The sequence below is a fragment of the Phalangium opilio genome, unplaced genomic scaffold (genome assembly GCF_054372755.1).
Source record: "Phalangium opilio isolate 3A_F unplaced genomic scaffold, DU_Popi_V2 ptg000113l_1, whole genome shotgun sequence".
Lineage (NCBI taxonomy): Eukaryota > Metazoa > Arthropoda > Arachnida > Opiliones > Phalangiidae > Phalangium > Phalangium opilio.
In genome coordinates this window covers 7949918-7969308 of record NW_028324209.1, presented here as the reverse complement: position 1 = coordinate 7969308, position 19391 = coordinate 7949918, and the positions used below count along the sequence as shown (strand labels likewise).

The 19391-nt window shown below is 38.3% G+C and overlaps 3 protein-coding genes across 6 annotated transcripts; 1 reads left to right on the top strand and 2 right to left on the bottom strand.

Moving 5' to 3' along the window:
• Positions 1 to 137: 137 nt before the first annotated feature.
• LOC149623714 (uncharacterized) lies at positions 138 to 7690 on the bottom strand. The gene is made up of 15 exons (XM_089853306.1): positions 5514 to 7690; positions 5276 to 5458; positions 4638 to 4731; positions 4429 to 4578; positions 4137 to 4345; positions 3940 to 4065; positions 3757 to 3861; positions 3121 to 3593; positions 1942 to 2101; positions 1692 to 1874; positions 1534 to 1627; positions 1317 to 1466; positions 900 to 1237; positions 735 to 839; positions 138 to 646 (listed from the first exon to the last, which is right to left on the bottom strand). The coding sequence occupies exons 1-15, from the start codon at positions 5647 to 5649 to the stop codon at positions 162 to 164; spliced, it is 2991 nt and encodes a 996-aa protein (XP_089709432.1). The 5' UTR covers positions 5650 to 7690; the 3' UTR covers positions 138 to 161.
• A 147-nt stretch (positions 7691 to 7837) lies between these two features.
• On the top strand, positions 7838 to 12137 carry LOC149623713 (fibroblast growth factor 1-like). Of its 4 annotated transcripts, XM_089852910.1 has the most exons (6): positions 7838 to 7986; positions 8999 to 9091; positions 9951 to 10038; positions 10765 to 11044; positions 11515 to 11630; positions 11691 to 12137. In XM_089852910.1, the coding sequence occupies exons 4-6, from the start codon at positions 10858 to 10860 to the stop codon at positions 11895 to 11897; spliced, it is 510 nt and encodes a 169-aa protein (XP_089709036.1). In that variant the 5' UTR covers positions 7838 to 7986; positions 8999 to 9091; positions 9951 to 10038; positions 10765 to 10857; the 3' UTR covers positions 11898 to 12137. The 4 variants fall into 4 exon arrangements, with proteins under 4 accessions (XP_089709036.1, XP_089709035.1, XP_089709034.1 ...); XM_089852909.1 differs by lacking the exon at positions 7838 to 7986 and having other exon boundaries at positions 8895 to 9091; XM_089852908.1 differs by lacking the exons at positions 7838 to 7986; positions 8999 to 9091 and adding an exon at positions 9320 to 9457.
• A 226-nt stretch (positions 12138 to 12363) lies between these two features.
• SREBP (Sterol regulatory element binding protein) lies at positions 12364 to 19146 on the bottom strand. Its single transcript, XM_089852907.1, has 15 exons — positions 18889 to 19146; positions 18121 to 18614; positions 17848 to 18036; positions 16386 to 16717; positions 16163 to 16304; positions 15980 to 16097; positions 15690 to 15904; positions 15006 to 15627; positions 14779 to 14945; positions 14540 to 14705; positions 14116 to 14485; positions 13880 to 14045; positions 13260 to 13430; positions 13073 to 13196; positions 12364 to 12741 (listed from the first exon to the last, which is right to left on the bottom strand). Exons 1-15 carry the CDS (start codon positions 18977 to 18979, stop codon positions 12527 to 12529), a joined length of 3582 nt encoding a protein of 1193 aa, XP_089709033.1. The 5' UTR covers positions 18980 to 19146; the 3' UTR covers positions 12364 to 12526.
• Positions 19147 to 19391: the final 245 nt, after the last annotated feature.

The window sequence follows — 19391 nt, the reverse complement described above, 5'->3', positions numbered from 1 at the left end:
GATCATGTTTACTTGAAGGGAGAAAATGATAGTAATTTTTATTTTTTCTCACCCTTACTTTGATTTGTTTCAATGCTTCTATAACCATAAGCTTATGATATTAATTACGGTGTAAATGTGAAAGTACCAAAACATAGTAATTTTTCCAAAAATATATTTTATTAACTCCTGGGTACTACTTTGATTTCATAGTCGGCCGCTAAACTAACAAGAGGATTGTTTTCCATTACCATTTCGCCTCGATTTTGCGGACCATGATAGACGATCCGCGCCTTTTGCATGACATTAGCAATAACGAGAAACAAGTCGTTGCGAGCCATTTTCTCGCCAATACACATTCTCTTTCCTTCGCCGAATGGAACGTAACCCGAAAATTTCTTTGTCGAATAATTGCCAGCCGAATCCAGAAATCTTTCGGGTTTCAATTTATGCGGGTCTTCCCACAAATTCGGGTCAAAATGGGTAGCGTTGATGTCAAAGATGACCATGGTTCCTTTCGGGATTTTTCGCCCTCCGAGTGAAGTGTCGACGTTAGCAGCGTGAGGAAGTAGCATCGGTACTGGCGGTCGCATCCTCAAGATCTCGGAGATGAAAGCCCAAGTATAAGGACAGAGATTTTTATATTCTTGCGTAGGGAAGTTGGTACCTGCAATATAAAACCGCCAATACGCGATAAAAATACCCTTTCATGGTGTAAGACTGAAAGAATGTCAAATATATTAGGCTACCAATACCTATATTGTCGTCTATCTCCTTTCTAACTCGTTCCTGGATATCGGGATAGGTTGCCAACGCCAAAAAGATCCAAGTTAAACTAACCTGCGTGGTATCCGTGCCAGCTGAAAACGCAGAGTACTTGCAATTACGCGTAATAATTTATATTGCAAATAAACAAATACCCAAAAACAAATCGCCTAATATTTTCTTTAAATGATCATCAGTCAAATATTCTTTGCTGGCAGATTCCTCTTTTTCCGCTTCTATTCCGGATGCGATGACTGAATCGGCGAAATGTCTTAAAGGCTCACCGAAAACGTATCCCTTTTTAATAATTCGTAATCTTTCACTTAAGAAGTTTCCAACTTCTTCGAGGCTAAGTCTGATTCTGTTTTCTAAACCGTGGAAGAAGGGGGAAAGAAGCGGGGAAAAGTCCCCTGGAGAAATGAGCATAGTTTCGTGGAATAAATCAGCGCTTGTCTTGAATAATTGCGTTTCGGCATCGGACAGTTTATTAAACCTGCGTAATTACCAAAAACCTTACATAAGGCAGATCCATACTTAGAAGAGTTTTGTAGGGATATGAATTTTTATAATACCCAAAAGCAGTTTGAGCTATGATGGCGAAAGTTGTTTTTTGCAGTTGTTCCTGCGGGTTGAAAGGGCTCTTTTTAGACATCATATTTTTTAGCATTTCTCCAACGTTATCGTGTACAATCGTAGCCAGTACATCAGAATCGGCGAATTTTCTATCATGGACAATAAGGAGTCGTTCAATAATCTAAGTCCAAAAATCCGCGAATCTAGAGTCTGTACCTGACGGCTGTGAATCCAACTTTTCGGCACACTTCCCATTGCTTGTTATTACTTTGAAACGCCATGGCGTCCGTGTGTTTCAAGGCATGTTGCACTGAGATATATCAAAAGTTCTACCAATATATTTTTCATTCGAAAATAAAATTATCAAATCTTACGCGAATTGAATTCTGGTCTCGAAATGATGTCATTTCTTTTGGTTAGCAAGCCTTCTCTGGTCATCTCCCAGTCCGCCACAATAACCATGGGAACAGAGCCAGCCCACAATGTGTATATTCCATTGTACCTCTTCCTTAACCTTTCAAAAAGGTCGTGCACGTTATTCTTATTTCGAAGAAATACTGCGACAAAAAATAAAAATAATTATAATATCATGAATAATGACTGATTTAATAAGATCTATCTTACGTAACACGTTCCCAAGTAAGGGAATTGGCAAAGGTCCGGGTGGAAGACATCTAATTTCGATCCAATATTTGACGAAATAAAATGTTACCAACCCGATGGCTAAAGCTGGAAACCACGACCAATCCACGGACAACATTGCGATGTAATAAAACCCTTTAAATTACTTCTTCAATATTTTTCCTCGGCTAATAAAACGACCTTCAAAATCATAATGATTCAAGGAGAATTATATAAGATGCTTTTATTTTTGTAAAGATAAGTTGATTAATTTTGTTATATTCTATAATTTTCAGACAGATAATGGTATCGAAAGATGAATTTCAATTTCATCCAAGAATAATGGAAGGACAAAATTGTTCAATAACGTTTGAAAAATACGTCCTATAAATAAAGTAGGTTTTCATATTTATTTCAGTAATTATTGCTTAGAGATTTTATCTTTGCTAAAACAGGTCTTGAGAGCGTGAACGTTATTTTGATCTTGAGAGAATGAACGTTATTATTTTCACGCTCGAGGAAGGGTTGTTTTCAAGGTCCTTACTATACGTCAGATTAAAACTGTAATCAGGCACAAATAGAATTAATAGAAAGTAGTAAACTTTATGGTGTTTACGACTGTCTTTTCTCTTTCGCTTCTTTGGTCGACCAATCAACTTTCTACTTTAATATTAAGTTATCATTCATAATTTTTGTGCTTAAATAGTTCGGCTATTGAGGCATTCGGGGCGTTGGAATGATTCTTATTCTTATTCGTATATTACTTTCTGATATCTATATTCATCTTTGCTATAATTCGTATATGTTTTGATAAGCCTTTCGCTTGTTGTTACGACTACGAATTATTTTCGATAAAAAGGTGAAAGGTTCAAGAGCTTTTAGATAACAGTGACGAATTTGATATGTTTAAAAGTGTATTCCATTAGTCCCTTGTCGGGTTTAACATTATATATTGCCATAACGTTGATAACTGAAAGATAGTTGCCTACTTAATTAGTTAGAAACGATAAATCCATGAACCATATTTTTAAGAAACAATGTTCCTTTAATCATTTGATTACAAAGGTTCAGTGATATTAAACATAATACCATCAATATTCAGATAAAATACACCACCTTGAACTCTTGCCAATTTGTAAGTAATTAGGCTAGAAGCTAATTTAAATGATGGAAGTTGTTTTATCTAGGTAAGACATTAATCTCAAAATCCGCGGGTAAATTAAAGAAGGGGTTGTTTTCACTCTGCATTTTATCGGCATTTTTGCTAGCCACAATGCGAACTTTGCGCGTGACATTTGCAATGATGAGAAATAGATCATTTCGAGCTAATTTCTCACCAATACACATTCGCTTTCCTTCCCCGAATGGAAGATAACCAGGTATTTTCTTGGACACGTATTTACCATCCGAGTCCAAGAACCGTTCCGGTTTAAATTTCAATGGTTCTTCCCACAAATTCGGATCAAAGTGTGTAGCGGTAATATCGAAAAACACGATTGTCCCGTTGGGAATTTTCTTGCCGCCAATTGACGTGTTGACGTTGGTGGCGTGAGGAACGAGGACAGATAAGGGCGGTTTGTACCTCAAACATTCCGAGATGAAGGCCCAAGTGTAGGGACAATCTTTCCTGCGGTCCACGGTTGGTAAACTGGAACCTAATTGTAATTAAACTATATTTCGTTAGGTAATATCGGGATAAACATACAAGCGACGTAGGTAATTCTAATGGCGATTGTCGCGAGCTTAAGTTAATCCTAACATAGTGAAGATGGGAGACCCATCTATTTAATCCTACTCAAATTATGAAAATGTTTGTACCTATGTTGTCGTCTATTTCTTCACGGATCTTTTCCTGAATTTCAGGAAAGGCAGCTAAAGCTTCGAATACCCACGTGATGGCAGTTGTAGTTGCGTCGGTACCAGCTGAAATCATAAGTATAACGTTTTAGAGACAGCTATTTTTATTGGCCTATCCCGTTAAAAACAATGTCTAAACAATACCCAAAAAGAGGTCGCCTAATATTCCTTGCAAATGGCGATCAGTTAAGTAAATTTTGTTTTCAGATTCCTCGGATTCAGCTTCGATACCAGAAGCGATCACGGAATCCGTGAAGTGACGTAATTCATCTTGAATATATATATATTTAGATTTAGTACACGGAGGGTTAATTGTTTCTTAAATAAAAATAATTTATAACCAGAATTGTAATCTTTCTTAATTTCTTTCAATCTGTCACTTAAAAATGCCCCAACAGCTTCCGCCGCGTTTTGTATAGTCTTTTCAAACTTGCGAAAAAACGGATACAGAATAGGCGAGAAGTCTCCAGGGGAAATGGTCATACTCTCGTGAAAAAGATCAAATTCTTTCATCATAATTTGACGCTCTGCTTCGGTTAACTCGTCCACTCTAAAGTTTTAGTAATAATAGATTAAACCCACGATAACATAAACCCTCCGGGATATTCAGGAAGTTTTGTTTGCTGGTTTTACCCAAAAGCAGTTTGAGATATGATGTTAAAGATGAATTTTTGCAATCTAGGCTTTGGATTAAAGGCGACTTTTTCGGACAACATATCGCCTATCATTTCTTCAGCATTGCGTTGAACTATAGTAGCTAAGACCTCAGAGTCCGCGAACTTTCTATAAAAATTAACTTTGTAAGATTCGCGATTGTAACGATGGATAAATAAATACCGTACCTAACCGCGGTATGTCCAACCTTTCTGCATACCTCCCATTGTTTCGTATTCCCTTGAAACGATATTGCTACAGTGTGGTACTTATTGTGGCGCACTTAATTATGAAAATATGTAAATTTGTTTTAACGTATATGAGTTGATCAGTACCGAGAAATTATAGAGATGACACTGGGAATTATCTTAAGGTTTCTGCAGCTTCAAGATGAAACTTAAGAGATATGGGCGGTACTTTAGCAAGCTCGCCACGCTCGGGCCATGTCAATAAAAGGAAAAGTTCATAAGATATGTTCCATAAGTTTGTCACTGGTTACTGAGAGCTTGTCATGAAATGAGGTAGATGAAACGTCATAGATTCTCGTAAAGCGACGCCTGGTGAGGCGCTGTCAAAGGCTTAGTACAGACTAAATAGGAAGATGGACTGCACAACCTCGTGTAGTCAATTCTCACGTCGTTCTTGAACTAGCTCTCGATAAGTCTCTAACATTACTTAGTACAGGAAATGTCATACTTATGGAACATGTCTTATAAACTTATGAAGAAAGGGATATGACACCTCTATAATTTCTTGTTGGTACCTTTTTAAACTAATTTCAATACTGCCCTAAAAGGACATAAAATAAATCAAAAGATAAACTGACATGATTGGAAATTTGGTCTGGAGAAAATATGGTTTCTATTGGTTACTAATCCTTCTTTGATGAGTTCCCAATTACAAACGAAAACCGCGGGAACCGATCCAGCCCACAATGTGTAAATACCATTGTATCGCTTTTTCAAATCTTCGAATACCTTCGCGGGATTTTTCTTGTTCCTTAGAAATACTGAAATCACACAGAATATCTTAACAATGATTTTTAAAGCCTTTTCAATACGTACTTAATATATTTCCAATAAATGGAACTGGCAAAGGTCCAGGAGGATAAGCTCTAATATCGATGAAATATTTGACCAAATAAAATGATATCAGACCTATCGTAAGAGCTACGAGCCACGGTAAATCAAAGCCTAACATTTTAACAACCGATTCGTAAAACCGCCTCTGTAAAATGGGATTCTTTTTTTGTCTCTTCAAAAAATTACAGGCAGTGAAATCATGACGCAACTTCGTTCGAAAGGCTGAAATACATAAAACGAGGCAGACACACAAAGACCAAATGCAGAGCTAATTTAAAAAAAAAATATATATATATAAATCTACATGTATTTTGAAAAATATAGTGATAACACAGTATATATATTTGATTAAAAGCTTTGTCCTTATCATTTATATACAACATTGCATTAATTACTTGTAGAGAAGCAAACAACACAGGAGGGAGGTCGCCTTCTTATGTTATTTCCCTCACACCAAGAATCACCGCTAGAGGCAGTGAGAGACGAACTCGGACTCGGTCTGTCGTGGCCTCTTGATGGCAGGGAAAAAAATTAGAGGGCAGCCTCCCGCCTTTGCGTTTGTTTCTCTGCGAGTAATTAATGAAAGGGTCTTATTTTGATAAAAAGAAGTCACTGTAACTTAAAAGTACAACCACAGGTTACGTGACCCTTTTACTTCTTTCCTTATATTCTAAGGTTGGACATTCTGGGGGTTGTAACGTCTGTCAATAACTCTTGAGATTATTCAAGGCAAACTTGTAATATAAAGGCGAGAATTTCCTCCTATATTGGGATGTATTATAAACTTGTTTTTATTAAATCTTATGTTATCTCTCAAGGTTAGTAATAATTTTGACGTGAACCCAAAGAAACATGAAAATTAGTCAAAATGTACAAAGTTATTTAAAAATTTACGCGGGATGAGACAGATTTATAGTCCTCTCCATAAGTATAGTACGCGAATTTATTTAGCCTCGTAATTCTCTCACAAAAACGTCTCTGGGATGAGTAAGGCGGATGCATTCACTTAACAATGATATAATTTTTTTTTGCAAGGTTGTAGGAGAGAGAATACATAAAGCCAATAGGAATCATTGTGTAACCATTTTCATTCAAAGTATCTAGGCGGATTTTGTGTTATGAGCTAGACTAATCATTATATATGACGAACTTTACCTCGCTAAAAATCTCGAAAAAGTATTCCTACAGACCAGGTCAATTTAATAATCCACGCTATTAATAGATGGTGAGGCTAAAAATAACTCACTCCTTCTTTCCGCATTCCAAGGCATACCGGAAATAGTCGGCTTCTACTGTGTCTGTTTATGGAATGCAGCGTCCTTGTGAAACCCCCCAGAAGGTCGTTCCCCCAAATTCCAACCCGTCTGTCAAAAGGAATGCACGTAGTATCGGCTCTATCGCATCGGCTTCTTTTAAGTCTAGGAAGCTTTGCAGCTGCACCCGGAAACGCCCATTCACGACTTCAAAGGGTCAAAGGAGCCGCGCATTCCCTTCTAACAAAAACTTAGAAACCCCATGGAGAATACTTTTTATCGTATTTCTGTTTCAGTTGACCGCAAAACTCTATTGGAAAATAGGAAATTAGCCTTTCGCTTAAGAGACAAGTGTGTCGGGACTTTTTGTAAATGCATACTCTAAATATTTTTAATATAAATATATGTAAGATATATTTTTGCCTGACTGACGAATAATCAATGTACAGCCCAAACCGCTGTAAGTAGAAGGCTGAAATTTTGCAGGGACGTTACTCTTAATTGGTAGGTAGTAGGTACGAGCTAAGAAAGGTTTTAATTAAATTAAGCCATAAATTTACACTTATCAAATTAATAATTTTCACGAAAATTTGATTTTACACAAAAGGGCAGGGTTCAAAAGGTGCAATAACCCTTTCACATCTGAAACAACACTATACTTTTCCACCCACCCATGTATAACCTTAGAATAGTCAATACAATTATTAATAATTTTCAATCTTATCATTTAACTTTCGTTACGTGGGCTTACACGTTTTTAACGTGGGTTGAAGTATATAATTTTGGAAAAAGAGGGGCAATTGGATCTATTACACTTTGAGCGTAATTTACTCCAGTTCTTCGAACATGCACTTTAAAAGATTGGATGATAATTTGATAAAGGAGATCCGGAAGATCTTGTTAAACTATATCACTCCATTTCTCGGTAAATATTACGAATGAAACGAAGAAGTATTAGGAGATGACAAAGTCCAGTATAAAATGCATAATGCATATATACTCTTGGTGGGTTAAATCGTACGCGGCGTGCCCGTTTTCTTGGCAAACGTCTTAGAAACGTTAAGTCTGTGGGTGCTCTTCGTTAGACTGAGTAGGCGTGGGCGCCTGCCTATAGGGTTGTCTAGATCCGCATAGAGGAAATATAACAGAGGTGTCTTCAAGTTTCTAAAAGTCTCTTACCCAAAATTTTGGTTTTATAAAAGGTAAGAATATGATATGAACCTTGTGGCACAGTTAAATTTTATAAACTGAACTATAGATGAAGGTATCAACTTTGGCATGTGCCCAATAAGAAAACTGTACTATCCTGAATGTGTGTGTGGTTTTCACCCTCAATTGCAAATTGCATGATTTATTGTTAAACTTAAAGGGACTGAAATGAAGGCATGGGTATCTGGGTGAAAATTATTTGAAATACGTTATAATCACGTGATTAAGGTCATACGTGGTTCAAAGGAACTTGGTTCGTTTAATTTCTAGAACTAGTAATTCAGGGAATTCTCGTGGAAAACCAGGACTAAGTCCCACTCCACGTGGAGTCTTTGAATCTTGGCGTCACGATGGAGGTGCCTGTGACGTATTTCTAATAATTTCTACCCATCCGCCGATGCCTTCTTTTACATTCCCTTTAATTACGAGCTTAGTCAATTTTGATCAGCGAGTAGAGCTATTTCAAAAAGATTAAAAGACTAATTTGACGTCACTCATGCTCTCATACTACTTGTTCACAGAGAAAAAACTGTACCAAACATGGGGGCCAATTACCAAAACAATGCCTACGTAATTATTATTGATTACGTAGGCATTGACCAAAGACAGACCCATTATGTTTGGCATAGGCGCTGACGTCACATCTGACAGCATCTCTATAGCGCTTTCGTTTTCTAAAAATACCATATAAGAGAGCAGTCACAGTGTTTGTCCACAAAATCCGTTTCCCTCGTCATTCCTCTATGTTCACCCCATCTTTTTGCCTCTTTTACTTATTCCTTCGATCCGTTTCTGTCGCTCGTTCGACCCCCTCATTCTACGGCCCTTAAACTTAAATCCACGTTCGCCAATCTCCACGCGTTGGATGCACGGATTCTGTATGTTTTATTAGCCGTGGAATTTTCCTACGTCAGAAGAACCCCAGACTTTATCCCTGCCGACGTCAAGTGTTTAAGTCGCTTTCTCCACTACAACCAACACTTTGTCGGTAATTTTTTTATATAGAACTCGGTATTACGCATTGCGCGTCAATCTCGGGTTCGAATGTCCCATCGCAGAATACGGAATACTAAAGGAGGACGGACACCAAGCACTCATGTAAGTACAGTCATGTTGTACAATATAGAAAAAGGTTATCGTAAAGAACCAATATTTCCTCAGTGTTATCAGTATTAGTTTACCTTTGAGCTTTCCTCTTTTATATTGTTAATATAAAATAGTTACGGAAAAATATCAGAAGACGTGGGGGTAGATACTGAAGACTTATTTACGTGTAAACAGTTCGGCTTCGATAGATAAATGTATCGAGATAATCGAGTTCAAGTGGTTTCGACAGTTCATAGTTATACTCCCTCGCGTCTTAACCATGGCCCTTGTGTCTAAATTATTGTAAAAGTTCATTAGAGCTATTTTGAAGAGGGATAGGTTCGTCTGAAATAATAATTTGTTTAATTTCACGTTTCGGTACGTTAAAAATTAATCATTTATGATATTTTCTTATGTTCATGTTATAATATATAACTCTGTTGTTATTATGGTGACTTGCGAGCTATTACGACTTAATATTACGATACAACTACTACTAAGATTGTATTCAAGTTGAAGCTTAATTGTAATTATTTCTTGTTCTATATGTAAATCAACTTTCATTCATTATTTCAAATGTTTGTTGAATCACTACACACTTAACGTTATTCAATACAGACATTTGTGTGAATGGCGGACCGTAGAACGGTCTTTCATAGTAAGACAAAGAATTCTATTCATTAGTTGTTTTTCTAACATATAATTTAGTACAGTACAGACTGTTTAGAAAAATTTCTAGAACTATAAAGGATCGACCCAGAGAAAACATTCTTTAAAAATCTTACTCAGTCTAGAGCATTTTGACAATTCGCCAATTAACAAATAGAGCATTAATAGTCACACAATATAACACGACGTAAATTTCTTTTAGCTTGTCAATCTCCACTAACGGCTTTTGTTCAATTGATTGATGTTCGCTTAACCACTAACCTAAGGCCCTGGTGTTTCCCCATACTGTGGTAAGTTTAGTTAGTTTGACCATCTTTAAGTCATAAAATCTTAAGAATTTTTATAAGCAAAGGTACAATTCTGTATTTCAAAGTTCAATGCCTATCTTAATGTTTGACGTTAAAGCATTACTCTAGCGCACTTTGCGATTATTTTGATAAAACATTGGCGCGTTTACAAAAATAATTTATATATAAAAAAATCCCTCACAGATTTGAACCAGGCCTGTCAGGAAAATATTTTCAACTATCTATCCTGAGAGAGCTCGGTTGCTATTTATAAATTTTAGCTACTGCAGGTTTTAGGACATATTTTTCAACATAAAAAAGACTAGACACGTCTTTTTCTACAATTTTTTGCCTCTCACTTTACCGTCATTTCAAACATGACAGTTTATAAAATATCACTGAACTAACCTATGTCCATGCCAGGATAAGTTAAAAATACTGTCACAATATGGATCCAATAGGTTCAGCGTGATGACAGTTACTTGCCTTAAGGGCTTCACTGGCGATGAAAAAATTCTGACGCCTTACATTTTTTTGTTCATAATTCAATCGCTAAGATATAATTCTTACACCTTGCTTCAGACTTTTCAAAAGCATTATTTTCCACAATCTCTGGCCACTGGACCAAACAGTTTTTATGAGAGACAATTACCTTAGTTGTACGGGACACTGTAACCCAAGTACCGAAGCCACTACATTCAACATTAAACAATGGATTAATGTTCACAGGGAAAAGAACATTTTCCAACACAAAGGACGGACTGGCCAGAAGAAGAGAAAGACAAAAATAAAGGTACCAATCCTAAGAAAGAAAAGCCAAACATGACCGACGTCGTCTCACCTGGAACGGGAGATCGGCTATTCCGTCCCGTTTTCCCAGGAGAACGTCCGACTCATCATGGACCAATTAAGAAGCTACATAGCAAAACAGGGTATAATCTAGCAATATCGCAAGTCGAAGAAAACAAGTTCAAAGTTATGGGTAAAATGGACCACGATGCTGAGGGTGGTACGTCTATTGATTAGGTTTAAGACATTAAAGGAAAATCAAGTGATTTTTTATCGATTCTTCTACTAATTATAAGACCAAGAAACATTCAGGAAATACGTCCGAATGATTTTAAAATTCATTTATAGTTTGCGGTATTGAAATTTGCACCTTCGACCAATCGCGTAATGCCCTGCACGCGCATGTCGAATGAAAGATGAGATTTCATAAAAATTGCGCGCGATGTGACACTCGTGGCGCGACATATACAGCGCCAAGGCAGGCGTTATGCGATTGGTCGGAGGTGCAAATTTCAAATTATCCATGAAATCTCGAACTAATTTGAATTTTAAAATCATTCGGAGGTATTTTCTTGATGTTTCACTATGCAGAGTGGTCTTACAATTAGTAGAAGAATCGATAAATAATCCCTAGATTTTCCTTTTCACCCTCCTTTCCATGTACCTATAATTATACTGCAACTCTTTTAGACGATATACTTGAACTCAGTTCTGACCGAGATTCCGAACTAGGCGAAGTTAAAATACGTGGAGTCAAAACTAATCTATATATAGCTATGGACCAAGATGGGAAGGTTTACGCAGAGGTATTAATTTCGCGCTCTTATGGGTAATACGTTTTACTGACATTTTTCTCACAACCAAAGCCGGACCGAAATTCCGAGGCAACAATTTTCTACGAAAGCTTTGCAAATGGTTGGAACACTTACGCGTCAAAAGCAAACGAAGAAAAAGGGTATTACTTGGGTATTAAAAAGAGCGGTAAAGCAAAAAGAGGCGACAAAACAGCGCGTGGACAAAACGCGACGCAATTTATACCTCGTCCCGCGGATCTTTCCTCAATTCCACCATAATTATTTATCTAATCGCGAATATATGTATTTATAAAACTATTTTATCATTATTATATACTGTTATTGTGGACGTTTTAATTTTATTTCTACGAAACAAATAGAACTTTTAATTTTCTTGTACAAAAGCTTATAACAAATTGTTTTGCATTGTAAACATTTGCAAACTCCTGTAAGCCAGACAAAGTGAAGGAAATAAAATGTTCGTTTACAACGCATAGAAATTGTCGCAAACTATATAAATTTCCTTATTATTGGGAAAGCCGCAAGTAAATCAAGTCTAACCCGAGGTAATAGTGAATGTATTGCACTAATTCAAGCCGACTGTCTTTACCATGGTAAATGAAGATACCCGTTTCGCCTTTCGCGTTGTTAGCAAACGCGCTTGTCGCGTCTAAAACTTTGTTCAAGTTATAATTTTTATAAGATTTGGTAAATAAACAGACACGAAGAAGAACACCACCACACATTTATTTCGTAAGGTATCTTTATTTATAATCATTTAAATAAACTGACATAACATTCATTTTAAAAGTGCTGAAAATATAAAAGCAACATCGCAGCTAGTGATGCGATAAAAATTAGGGTTTTATAGAATCCAAGTTGGTACGAAAACGACTCAAGTTTGGAAATTAGTTCACAATTATTGCTCCACCAACAGAAATCATGAGTTTCTGGCACTCTTTGAGCCTTCGTTTATCACCCAAACGTTCTAATATTGAGGCAGCTTCGGATAACATACCATCTTTGTTATTATCGCTGTTTAAAACCTCTTCGGGTAAATGTTGGTACGCTAAAAGCAACGCATCAGCGTGGTCCCTGTCCACCACTGCCCTGTGAACTCCACCTTTCAGACAAGGTTAATTTTTGTAAATCGCAGTAATATGTACTGTACATTGTACAAGCGCCTCGAATCATCTCTATTATATCCCTAAGGGTTATAGTCTGGTCAAATCCCCTTCACCCTTGGACAACTCCGTCTAGAACAATCATTGGCTGTCGAAAAACTAGGACAACTTTCGAATGGGAATAGACTTTATGTCTTTGGCCCACCATAAGGGGTAAAATCCTTAATAGAGGACCACTATTCAGGTTTTCAAAGCAGTATTCCTTTCCATATTAAACTTTGCCTTAAATTGTTTTCTGCGTGAAATAGAAAAATATGAAACTAGACGCACCTTTCGTGCAAATTATAGAGACAGATGATGAAGACTGTCTCTTCATACTCTTATCCAACAACATTTGAGTTTTGATTGGATTGGCTCCAGCCATCATTCTTAATGTAGATTCGTACAAATAAAGCTAGAAAAGGCCAAATTCCATGAATAAATTTTACCAGGGTAAACAGCCTAGAATATAGTTTACCCTTGAATTTATTCTTGGAATCTGGTACGCCAGTTTTCGAAAGCAACCAAGATCTTTTTGGAATCCATCAAGCATGGTGAAGTTTACTCTTGATTCAAACTTTTGCTTGTAATCTTCCCATAGAGTTATTCTGGTTCTCAAAATCCAGTCTACTGCCACAAGTTGGAAACCCTGCACCAAGACCAACATGAAATACAGTTCGTTATAGACTACAATGTAAAATAAGGTGGCGCCTATATACAGGAACCCCGTCGCCCGGAGGCGCGCCTATACGGGAACCCCGTCGCCCAGAGGCGCGCCTATACGGGAACTTCGTCGCCCAGAGGCGCGCCTACACGGGAACCCCGTCGCCAAGTGGCGCGCCTACACGGGAACCCCGTCGCCCAGAGGCGCGCCTACACGGGAACCCCGTCGCCCAGAGGCGCGCCTATACGGGAACGCCGTCTCCAAGAATGACGACGAGAAGATACAAGTCTGGTGAAGCACTGCTGATGCGCTGCATGATTTTGAAATCAACATGCAATGCAACTACAATGCACAACAGGCTTATACACGAAACACTCTTACTCACTTAACGACGAAATACGCTATAGCCTTTAACATTTATATAAACAACTAACCTGTACGACATTAGAGGGATTGTGGTGCGTCGCGTAATTGAGGCTGGACTGAAGAAGCTGTCCACTTTTGGTGCACAATTTCAGAATTTCGCTTTGGGAACTGTTTTTCATTAGTAATGATCTTTTGGCCCGATACGCGTAGAGCACCGCGCGAGGGAGAGAATTTCTATAAATTAATTACAATAATTCAATAAAATACGTGAAAGCGTCGCAACAAGTTTCCACAAGGTACATACGGATCTTCTCTAAGTTGGAATGGTAAACTGTTCACAATATCGGCTAGTTTCTCCGCTTTATCATCATCTCCCAAGATCCAATAAACACTAACAGATACTAATGCCGCCCACCATCTTGACACGTCATCGTGGTTGAAGAGTCTTAGGTTAACACCGTCATTTTTGAAGACTGATGTTGGTTGAGGAGTTCCAGTTGCGTTGCTTACTTCCATAAGTTGATTGGCAAGTTCAAGAACTTCGGCACCAATTTGGGAGAACTTTTTCTTTGAAAACGACGATGATGACTGACCATCAAAAGCCATCAAAGCCGTTACTGTTTTCTCCAGTAAAAATTCACGGAAACGCCATGACGCGTAAGCAATGGGATCATCTATAATAAACCCATTTATTATACTATTTAAGTTACAATTTCTAATTAACTTACCTGAATTTTCAAGATAAGTAAAAATGGGCGAATCGTCATCATGGTAAAGCCAATTTTTTCTACAAAAAAATTCCTTTCCCACTGACGTAAAAAGCCATTTTAAAGTAGGTGGTACCGGTTTTTCTTTTGAATCGCAAGTTTTCCAGGCTTGACGTAAAAAGAAGCGCTATCAATGAATAAAAACTATTAACAAGACCGAACTACGCTGGAGCAATAAATGTCAGAATTCTTATACCAACCGCTAAAAGGTTGAAACATTGTGGTAAGGTTTCTTTCACCCTTAACGCTGCCATGACATACATTTCGACCAAAGTATCGGATGGTAAGGAATCACCACAAACTTCCGCTAAATTCACAGCACTCAAAGCCAAATTCAAGCCATCTAAGTTGCTTTCACTATCATGACCTAAAAGGATGATACCCATTACAGAAGAACGGACAATTTTTTGCTGGAAAATGTCTTTACCGAGCAAATTAAGTTGGTTCAATTTATGGTATGCCAACGCGGCGTTTTCCATGTTCTCCTTGCGACATTTTTCAGACAAATGAATTCCACCGGCTCTTCTTGACAGAATTTTTCCCACGAAAAGGCGATTCATCATTTGTCGAGCCAATTGCCAGGTAAAGGAGGAGAATTTATCAAATCTACCAGTAGCTAAAGGACGTCCCAATGCTTGAAGACTAAGTCGCAAATGTTTCGAGGCACTAGCTGGATTTTTCTGTATCAAATCATGATCAGCTTGCTTCCGATATCTCCAAAAAGTGTTAAAACTCGAGGATCCCGGTTCAACCATGGCTTCTCCGTAAACGAAAAGCTTTATCAAACAGAAGAACATCAAGGTGACATTCATTGTCCAAGTTATAAAGGACTGAGGCATCCACGACTTCCATCCTTCCGCATCTTCATCCGAAAGGATACTTCTTCCAGTCCAAACGGAACCCGAACCACCTGATAAATAGTTCTGTCCACCAGCCAACAAGTATGAAAATGGATTGAAGGCAAAAATGGCCAAAAGAAAGACGCAGAGAGTCACGCGCGTTCGATCCAACATGCCAATGTTGAGGAAACTATCTTGCTTAATCTCTTCCTAAAAAAAATCAGTAAAGTTGTGACAACTATTTCTTTCCTGAATTTCACGTGGAAAAATACCTTAATCATTACATCACTGAAAGAAGTCAATTCAGGAATTGTTGAACCTGATGTGTTTGAAGAAGGAGACGCCGGCTCGGAGTCACTCATGGGATATTCGGGTGACGACCCAGTTTCAGAATGAGGTGGTGTATAAGTGACATTTCCTGATTGATCCATTAGTTCATGAACCAGACTTTGATCAACAACCAAAATACCACCAGCATCTTCTATTTCTTTTAAGAGAATATTATGGTCACTTAGCGGGCCATTGTATTGTACTTAGCGCCCTAGTAGAAGTGACAGCTTACTTTGCTTTCCAAAATTCAATTTTTTTAAAGTTATGAGTTCGGTTCTCAACTTTGCGTTAGTTTCTTTGAGATACACAATGTAATCAATAGCCTTTTTTAGAATTGCAGATTTGTTCAACTAAAAACGTCAATTTATTATTTCTCTAGGCCTAGACAGTACAAGAGTTACTATCACCAATGTACCTTTCCTTCGTGGCCAACGACAATGTTCTTCAGCTCGTTTATCTTATCATTAATGCTACTTCGATACCTCCGTTCAATCGCATTGTGGGCACTTCGTTTTTCACCACGATTAGGTAAGGGTTGATTTTTAAGGCTAGACAACCTTAATCAACAGCAACAGCAACAGAACAGAAATAATAAGGATGGGCAGATCTTAATACCACGAAGGGTTATTAAAATATACCTAGTGATTGGTAACTTATCAGCATCTAGCATCAAAGGTATTCCAGTGGTCAAAATAGTATCCCCCGATTTGGTAGCCACCACAGTATGAATTGGTCTAGAATGACTTATGTTGGGGGTAACAGTCGAAACAGCGGAGGTAATGGGACTAGTTGAAAACGCAACAATAGGCGTTTCGGCCGATATGGTTTGTGTTAAGATTTGAGTTGTCTCAGTTTTAACTTGCGGCTGTTTAACCACTTGCGGTTTCGCAATGATTTGGGTTTGTTGCCGAACTTGTTGTGTAGCAACTGTCCCTGGTTCTTTCTTTGCGAGTTGAGCTTGCAGCAGAAGCTAAAGTTTTATACGTTATATTAATTTCCACTTAAACGTGTAGATTACACCAAAATGGAACCACAAAAAATTGTACTTTTGCTAATAACTACATAACCCAAGGGGCTGATCACTTCGTTTGCCTGTACACTGATTACGTAATGTCGGATTACGCAGTGATTCCACCCACCACCTCGAGAATACTCCACGATAACGGGAAATACGTCGACCTTACGCGGAGTGCAAATATTACATTCTGTACCGAAATTACGCGGTATACCTCAAAAGTACACGGTCAATGCCGAGATTATGGGAACTACGTGAAAATGATACCGAGACTACGCGAACTAAGAGCAGATTAAATCGAGATTACGCGAACTGCGAGAAGCTTACCCCCGAGATTAGGCGGACTACGCCCGGATTACCCCCGAGATTAGGCGGACTACGCCCGGATTACCCCCGAGATTAGGCGGACTACGCCCGGATTACCCCCGAGATTAGGCGGACTACGCCCGGATTACCCCCGAGATTAGGCGGACTACGCCCGGATTACCCCCGAGATTAGGCGGACTACGCCCGGATTACCCCGAGAACACGCTCAATACGCGCGGATTACCCCGAGAACACGCTCAATACGCGCAGATTACCCCGAGAACACGCTCAATACGCGCAGATTACCCCGAGAACACGCTCAATACGCGCAGATTACCCCGAGAACACGCTTAATACGCGCAGATTACCCCGAGAACACGCTTAATACGCGCAGATTACCCCGAGAACACGCTTAATACGCGCAGATTACCCCGAGAACATGCTTAATACACGCAGATTACCAGGAGATTACGCGGACTACGCGCAAATTACAATTATACAATATACACATCGCGTGTACACCAATTGGTGTGATCAGCCTCTCAACCAAATTTCCAATTATAATTTTAGAAAAGCCCCTACCACACATCTTTTTGCTCCAGACTAGCATGGAAATAAATGTGGATAACTTTACATGGGGAACACTTCCAATTAACAATGTATTAAAAAATTTCATTCATAACATGGAGCGTGTATTTTTTCTTTTTTTTTCAGATATTAAATTTCTTAAAAAACTTTCACAAATACTTTTATTAACTCATTAGTGTAGCAAACAATACCTGTTGAACTTTCTGGGGTGGTAACTGTCCTAACTGTTGAAGTATTTGATTCTTCTGTTGGTGCTTCACAGTTGCTAATATGTAATTCACCGCATTAGCCGAGTTAACTTCAATTCTATTAGAATTTAGAGTTTGACTGAATGGTCGAACTGGGACAACCACTCTCTGCACCGGTGCTGGTGTAGTAACCTTGAAAGAATACTCATGTACTTACAAAAATTAAAAAAAAACTGTCCAACATATCATCCCTCGATAATAAAGAACCCAACTCACTTGAACTGTCGTGGGTTGACTCTGTTCTTGAAATTGAATATTTGCATATTGTAAACTTGTCACCAGATTTGTGTCTGCAGTTGTAATAACTGGTAGGGTCACCAATTGTTGCGGTTGTTGTACCTGTTGGGGTTGTTGTTGTTGTTGTTGCAACTGTTGAGGTATCACCTGTCGCAATAATTCAATTTGTTGCTGTCTTTGTTGCTGTTGAGCCAGATTAATTAACTGGGCGGCCTGTAAGGCTTGACTATTGTTCTGGTTTCTGGTAGGTCCCAACGTGTTCTGAGGTATTTCCTGTAAGGGTGGGATACCCGGAGAAGGTGGTTGCCCTTCATCTTGGTTTTGCAATGATACTCCATCCAATCCGTGAAATAAATCAAGGTCCTCGTCACTTGGCAAGGTGAAAGTATCGCTGGATGGTAATGTATTTAGAAAATCGGACTCGAAAGCTTCTTGAGAGAATACATTGTCCGCGTAAAGCAGTTTCAGTACTTCTGCAAAGGACAGTTTCACAAGTTCATATGAGAATAAGCTCATAAAACCTAATTTTATTAGAAAGGTTAAGGATTTTCCATGGAACTTAAGGGAAAGGTCATTAATTTGGGGTCAAAATAATTTAACCATCATATTGTAAAGAAAAACATGCTTTAAGTATTGCATCAATACGCGTTAATGATTGCATGATCGTGAATAATTAATCGGATTTTCTTGTAGCAGTTAAGCACGCAATTAGTGCGATATTATTAATTAAGAGTAAAGTAATAATACCATCAATATCTGTAGCGTTATTCGCACCAACTGATGGATTTCCAATTAAATTAGTATCGGAACATAAGTTCCATCCTCTTGACTCCGCCATAGTCGCGTTAAAATTACGACAAGCGCGCCCGTGTCACACCACATGAAATCAACCAATAGGATTGCCTCATCCGATCGGGTGATTCGACGTCACGTTTTGTTTATATACTCTCAAAAAGGCTAGGAGCAATAAATAAAGTGATTCACTTTAAAAACTGGTTACTTAACTTACTTTTCATTACGTGTCGTCTGCTATTGAAGTCTCATCCACGACTCGCAGGGTGGGAAATAAGGATTTTTTTAAACTGGACATTGGGCCAGTGACCCCTCTGGCCTGGAATAAGTAAACTGGTCCAAGACCACTGACCAGGGCGCGTCGTCTGCTAAATTGAAGAAGTGGATAATTACAATATATTAGCTAATGTCTGGACTCAGGAAACCCTTGAATTTCATTAGTGGTCAAGTGGACCACT